At 36.0% G+C, this 7,815-nt stretch overlaps 1 protein-coding gene across 1 annotated transcript in view; it reads left to right on the top strand.

Annotated features, from left to right (window-relative positions):
- Positions 1-2,244, top strand: part of LOC109831808 (sucrose nonfermenting 4-like protein) — a 21,625-nt gene extending 19,381 nt beyond the window's left edge. Inside the window, exons 12-13 of the mRNA XM_020399249.1 lie at positions 1,434-1,551; positions 1,878-2,244. Coding sequence (XP_020254838.1) covers positions 1,434-1,551; positions 1,878-1,969 — 210 coding nt within the window. The 3' untranslated portion in view covers positions 1,970-2,244. The remainder of the gene's footprint in view (positions 1-1,433; positions 1,552-1,877) is intronic.

The following is a 7,815-nucleotide window of genomic DNA, read 5'->3' as shown; positions in this document are numbered from 1 at the left end:
CCCCCACACACACACACAAATTTTTTTCATTTACATTATTATTGCTTATCTTCCATTACTGTTTGTGAATGATAACAGGTATTTAGATTATTCTGGTTATACTTTCTTTTTTGTTGCATAGAGATGATCTGTTTGTTCCGGTTACTTGGGGCTGATGTCATTTTATTTATTACCTTGACAGCTCGGGTTAGTTCAATTCCAATTGTTGACGACAATGATTCTTTGTTGGATACATATTCTAGAAGGTACCTTTTCTTTTCTTACTTGCCATTTTTTCACCGTCGTGCTGTTTTTTTCTTCAAGGAAGATAATCTGTTTTATCTACAGTGACATCACAGCATTGGCAAAAGATAAAGCTTATGCACAGATCCGCCTTGATGAGATGAGCATCCATCAGGTTGAAAATTCTTCTTTGTCCTGATTCGATAAAATGTTGCATACAGTTAACATCACTTTTGATGATTAACAAAGCTGATAGTAGGTCATCTGGCATTTGTTTGGTGCAACTTGATCTGTTAACCTAACCCTTAAACCTCTGTGTCCGCGCGTGTGCGCTTGTGGCTCTTTTCGTTTGTGCATGTGCTTATGAGCAGGGATTTAATTACTATTTGTGGTATTTAAGGATGTATATCAAATAATGATCCATTGTTCATTTTTCTAAAAGTAAAAAAATTAATATTATAAAACTATAGTATCTGGTGGGAATGTGTTTAATGCACTTTATTGTTGGAAATGTAAATGAGCTTTTACTTTTCATGGGCTAATTCAAATTGTTACTCTTTCTTTAATTTTCTTAGATACCTTGGCCCTTAGGGTGCAATTATTAAAATTTATTATTTATTATTTTATTCTTAGGGTGCAATTTACCCTAGCCAGTTAAACAGTCAAGTCAATGCCTAATGCATATGGCTGTTATATGAAAGCTTGAGTTCATTTTTCTAAAAGTAAAAAAATTAATATTATAAAACTATAGTATCTGGTGGGAATGTGTTTAATGCACTTTATTGTTGGAAATGTAAATGAGCTTTTACTTTTCATGGGCTAATTCAAATTGTTACTCTTTCTTTAATTTTCTTAGATACCTTGGCCCTTAGGGTGCAATTATTAAAATTTATTATTTATTATTTTATTCTTAGGGTGCAATTTACCCTAGCCAGTTAAACAGTCAAGTCAATGCCTAATGCATATGGCTGTTATATGAAAGCTTGATAGTGGTATGTAGAGAGTCTTATCTCATAGCAGGTGACTGCATTGCGTTAGCTAGCAATTCATACCGACTATGACCATTTAATGCAATTTTCTTGTTTTATTTTCTTATGCTTCATATATGGAATGCAGTATGATTCTTGTTATTAATAAAGTTTTCAGTTTTCTTCTCATATATACAAATATTAGTTTTCTGAGGTTTTTCCGTTTGTGTGTGCCGAATTTAGGCCCTTCAACTTAGGCAAGATGCAACTTCTCCATACGGGTTCTTTGATGGGCAGAGATGCCAAATGTGCCTCCGCACTGATCCCTTGCAGAAAGTAATCGAGCGATTGGCAAATCCAGGTATATAAATGCTAGGGTAAATTGTAGATAACCCCCTCATCTATACCTCGAGTTGCCCTTATCACCCATCAACTAATTCACTACAACCTAACAACAACCCTTGATTTGCATTTTGAGATGGATAAAATTGCAGATAACCCCCCTCTACTATATGAAAGCTTCAATATAGGGGTGTTAATTGCTAGTAGTGGGTGATATGCGCAACTCAAGGTAGAAAACGATGAGGGTTGCTGCAATTCCGCAATTCACCAAATATACTACTGTAGGAAGCCTATCTTCTTTCAAATGCCAACAGTCTTGACCTCCAAGTTTTTCTCGGCTTTTAGGAGTTCGACGCGTGTTCATTGTCGAAGCTGGAAGCAAGCGAGTGGAAGGAATTATTTCTTTGAGTGATGCGTTCAGGTTCTTGCTCGGTTAGTCGCGGCGTAGCTTTTGAGCGTAATCAAATCTCTGCTTCTGTTGAAACTTTGGTTTACAAAAAACAGAAATCACGTCTCCATTTCTTGTTTGGCTGATGGAAACATTTGCCCATGTTCTGTTAAATGGACAGACCTCAATGTTTTAGAGCCTGGTTTTTCAAAAGATAAGACCACGAGGTCTGTAAATGTCAGATTCTTTTATATTGTATTTTTACGCTATTTCTCCTGATTATTGATATTGGATATTTTGCTTATGTGCTGGTGATGGTTTCTATTTTCCTTACTTGGAGCTACCCTTTAATTTTAGGGGTAATTGCAGATAAGACCTCTTGTAGTTTATCGCTGTTTTGGCCTTACCGCCCCTTGATTTTTGATTCTTTTACCTGCGTATCTATAGATGTCAAAAAATAATCCCATTTTCCGTGGGTAAAGGAGTTGAAAAAAAAAGAAGCAAGGAGCATATCTGCAAAAAGAAAACTAGAGGGGAGGTTACTAGGGGGGTTCTATCCGCAATTAGCCCTTAATTTTATTGGAAGCTATGTTGATGTTGGTTTCAAGTTTGGTTATGTGAGTACTCTTGATTATTACATTAGCTGATGAGTCTTATTGCTCTTCTATTGTAAAAACATCACTCTGCGGTTGTACATCACCTCATTTTAAGTGGTCATTTATTAATTTTAAGACTTGTAATCTGTATTCTTTTTGGACTTGATTGGTAGCCTGTGATCATCTTTAGTTTGTTTTTGTAACTTGAGCATCTTTTAGGGTCTAGGGTGTTGTTTGCAATTCCCGCTTTTGAACACTGTCATTGTGATTTCTGCATCTCGAGGTTTATTTCGACGTTCCTGCAGCTTGTTAAGGGTCTGTTTGTGAATTTCCTGCATCTTTTAGTTGATGAGTCTTGTTGGGGGAGTGTTTGTGAATTTCCCCCGGGTTATGAGAGGTAGGCGTAAAATTCTGGAAGACCTCTCTGGGTGTTTGACGTAAGTTTTGCCTTTTGATAAGGTACTTTTTTTAGGCAATATTTATCATTTGCATCATGACTAGCATCAAATAATTATGTGAAAAACTCCCAATGCAGAATGCAGCTAACCAATATTTTCCCTAAAACCGTACGTATTTTCAAAATAATTTTCAAGAAATTATGAAATATTTATACGCGTTTCGTCTTCCAATCAAGTTCATGTAATTCTCCTATCCATCTCTACTACTTTTATGCTCCAATCTGATATATTCTATATTCGTGTTTCTCATGGATATTTCACCAATTTACCTTCTAGCAGAGAATCACAAAGAATGGTTTACTTGAGTTTGTAAAAAGTGGCTCAGGTGGTTAATTACAAAAAAACATTTTGAAGATGGTTTACGTATAAATTAAAAATAAAAAGTTGTTTTTATAGAATAATATTTATTTTAAAAGTGATTTTTATTATTAAAAAAACTTTTACTATATCACAAGTAGCTGATCTAAGTGGAATAACAGGACAATAATCATAGCATAGCAGAGTCCCCGACGGTCTATGATACTTAATGGAGTTTGCAAAGTTGCTAATTGATAGGAAATTTTTTGGAACAACTTAAAGAAATTTAGGGTCTTAGCCAGAAATACCAAGATTTGGAGCTCTAACATAGAAATAATGAAAGATTAGGGGATCTTATATATCATGAAAACAATATTATATGTCTTCCTACCCTTTCTTTCAAAATTTTCCATTATTTCTCCTCTCATTCCCCTCTGTTAGTAAACTGTTCAAAACATGTATAATTAATTGAAGGACGGAGCGTTCTCTAATAATAGCCCAGAGGGTGCTTGAGGAGCTTATTTTATGGTCAAAATAACTTTTAAGTTAGTTTTTTCAAATGTAATTGTTTGGTAAAATATCAAATAAGTTAACTTATAAGTTCACATTTTTTAATAGGAGTAGAAAACGCTGAAAGTGGCGACCATAATACTACTAGAGGGAGGGGCTTTTTATTTTTTATTTTTTAAAATAAAAATATATAGGATGAGATGCCGTATCAAAAGATATGTTATAAACTACTCGTGATGCTTTATGTTTGTAAGCATCTAATCGTAATTCCTGCGTATTGTTAGGGTCAAAATTTTCCAGGTGAGTTTGTTTGGTCTATTTGTTTGGACTATTTAGATATTAGGCCTCGTTTGGTAGGCGGAAATGAGGTGAAATGAAATGACATTTTCACTTCTCATTCCTTCATACCTAACAAACCTATTTTTTTAGATGTTGGAATGACCATTCCCACGGAATGATCATTCCCACTTTTTGTGGGAATGAGTATTCCAAGTGAGAAGATAGGGAATGATCATTCTCATTCAAGGGAGAATCAAATCAGTTAGGTATTTTTTAATTATACCCCTATTAATAATAAGTTAATTTATACCCCTATTAAAGGGAGAACATATGTATTTTTCAATTAGACCCCTATTTTTCAATTATACCCCTATTATGATATGGGTGATTTTGATACTTTATCAAATGAGTTAATTTATATATCTAGAACTGTGGATATCATTCTTTATATTTTTTTGGACCTATGAAAGATGCGATAATCTTTTATTTATTTTTCTTTAATTTTTTAAGACTAAGAAATAGTGAGTATTGTTTAAAAAATATAAACAGAACATACACTTGAGAGATAACATGTGCATTAGTATAACATGCACCAAAATTAATATAACCTATGCATAAATAAAATTGTTTAGTTATTATTATTAATGTTTATTTTTATCTTATTAAAAATATATGTTGTTGTAAGGACATTATTAGAAAATGCGATTCCATTCTCACTTGTGAACTAGTGATACCAAACATGGGAATGGGAATGAGATTTTCATTCTAGCTTTATTTTACAAACGTACCCAAACATGAGAATGAGAATGACCATTCCATTCTCACATACAATCCATTCTATTCCTTCTTCCATTCCATTCTTATTTCTGTCCATTCCCGCGTACCAAACGAGACGTTTAGTGTCTAAAATCCTCAATATAATTAGGGCTCTTGCGTTTTGGTCCGTCAATAACCAAAATATCCTATTTGCAAGTTGGCGTCACAAGATTTACGTGAATGAGAGGTTCTAGAACCTCTATTGGACCTCAAATTGCTATTTCTAGCCATGATTGGTCTTGATAACAGATAGAACAGAAAATTGAAACAGTGAAGGAAAGAATTGAGTGAGGAAGAAGAACAGGTTCAAAATTTAGGAGAAGAAAAGATTCTCATTCATTTCATGATTTTGATCTTTTACAACCTTCTCTTTATACAATTTCAGCTGAGAACTTGGCCTGTGCACGTGCACGTACAGTGTTTGTGCCAACTGTCTAACAGACTAACTGAATTCAAGTAACGACTAACTACTAATCCATTTATTACACATAAATCCTGGAACTAAACAACTCATGTCCAATAACCTTGGTCTTTTGCAAATCAACCCCGTATCAGTCAAGCTTTTGCATATCAGTCCACTTTGCTCAATCCTTAGCTTCAACTCCTGTAATTCCATCTTCAGCTCCGATAGACATTTCCTTGGGTTCCCAGCTCTCATCTTCAGCATCTATTGAATGATTCATTTCCTGTATTCCAGCAGCAGCATCTGCAGCAGCACCTGACAAATCAGCACCTGACAAATCCCTCCCACTTAAATTGGACCTTGCCTCAAGGTCAAAAGAAGGAAATTTCTTAACCAGGTCCCAATATGGTTCCCAGGTGGAGTCCAAAGAACTACGTTGCTTCCATTTAATGAGAACTTCAAATACCAACCTGTTTCCCTTGATAATTGACCTCCTATCCAAAATTGCTTCAGGTTCACCAACAATTTCTGCTACATAATTGGGAATATCAACCTGGACAACAACATCAGTTCCAATCCTTTTCTTCAATTGTGACACATGAAAAACTGGATGAATTTTTGCCTGATCAGGTAAATCCAGTTTATAAGCTACTTCACCAATTTTCTCTAGGATTTGGTATGGTCCATAAAACTTTGGAGAGAGCTTGTGGGTTTTGTATGAAGACACACTGACTTGTCTATATGGTTGTAGCTTAAGGAAAACCCATTCTCCCACTTCAAAACTTCTGTAACTCCTGTGTTTGTCAGCATGTCTCTTCATTTGTTCAGCTGTATTTTTCAAACTATCTTTAATGAACTGCAAGGCTATATCTCTTGAGAAAAGGACTTCATCCACTGCCTCAACCCTGCAGCTCTTAGGGATATATGAAAGCAAAGAAGGAGGAGGCCTACCATATACTACTTCAAAAGGAGTAGAGTGTGTAGAAATTTTCCATGTAGTATTATACCAAAATTCAGCCAGGGTTAACCACTTACTCCATTCTTTGGGTTTGTGAGAACAAAAGCATCTTAAGTAGCTCTCCAGATTTTTGTTAGTAACCTCAGTCTGTCCATCCGTTTGTGGGTGATATGCTGTACTAAATTTCAGCTGGCTTCCTTGTAATTTGAATAATTCTCTCCAAAATAAGCTTGTAAACAGGGAGTCTCTATCACTGACAATAGATTTTGGCATCCCATGCAACTTGAATACCCCTTCAAAGAAGACCTGAGCAACTATCTGAGCAGTGTAGGGATGTGAAAGAGGGAAGAAATGGGCATATTTAGAAAGCCTGTCAACAACTACAAAGATAACAGTTTTGTCCCCACTTTTTGGAAGATGAGTAATAAAATCCATAGATAGATCTTCCCAAACATAATCTGGAATTGGAAGTGGCTGTAGAAGTCCTGGAGATGCCACATTTTCCCCCTTAGCTCTTTGACAAACATCACAAGCTTGTACATATTTCTGAACATCTTTCTTCATCCCCTTCCAATAGAAAGATCTCCGCAATCTGTGCAAGGTTCTGACAATTCCAGAATGACCTGCTATAGGGCTGTCGTGATGCTCTTTAAGTAAGGATGTTTTAATATTTTGAGCTGTAGGACTAATCAGAAATTTTCCTTTATAATAATACATCCCTTCCTTCTTGTGATATTTGTTATCCTCCAACTGTCCCTTGCATAATTTGGCATCAAGCTCTGCAAAATACTCATCTGTGGAGTACATATGCTTGATTTCTTCCAACCAATCATTGTTAAGAATGGTAATGGCTGAAGCTTCCACTTCCTGAGGTGAGGCATCTTCTTCAGTTTCCTGGATTCTTGACAATCCATCTGCTGCTCTATTTAGTCTTCCTGGCTTATATTCTACCCTGTAGTCATAACCATGGAGCTTAGCAAGCCATTTATTCTGGATTCCAGTGTGAATTCTTTGCTCCAGTATGTTTTCGCCAAAAGTTGGTCTTGTAGTCGAATTCATTATATCTTCGGTCGATTACAATAAATTCAAAGAAAACAGCCTTTTTATAAGACTCTTTTACACAACAAAAAGAAAATTACAACTCTTGAGAAAATAAACGCAGGATCGTTGTTTGGATCGCTGCTTTCGTGGGATCTTTGCCTGTGCCGGGAGCGCTTTGACTCGTGGACCACCAAATCACATATTCTGATTGAACCGTGAGGGGTTTATGATTCTGACTTCGTTTATCGAAGTGAGAAATTGAAACGATATCTTATCGATGTAAGATAGTCGTTCTTCTTGAAATCAAGTCAAAGCCTGATTATCAAGGATTGGCCGTAAGATCAGCACCTCTGCTCTCTCTCTGCTCTGGATTGCTCTGGATTGCTCTGAAGTACTCACAATGATCAGCCCCCTGGAAAAATGGCCTTAGGAGGGTATTTATAACCTCCAAGAACAGTTGGCAGAAAACAGGTTCGCGAGACAGCTTTTGCTGTCTCGACGGGCGAGACAGTGTTTGCTGTCTCGGCCCGCGAGACA

This window comes from Asparagus officinalis, chromosome 2 (assembly GCF_001876935.1).
Source record: "Asparagus officinalis chromosome 2, Aspof.V1, whole genome shotgun sequence".
In the NCBI taxonomy this organism is placed as follows: Eukaryota; Viridiplantae; Streptophyta; class Magnoliopsida; order Asparagales; family Asparagaceae; genus Asparagus; species Asparagus officinalis.
The sequence above is the reverse complement of the archived record's forward strand: the minus strand, read 5'-3'. Positions and strand labels throughout refer to the sequence as shown.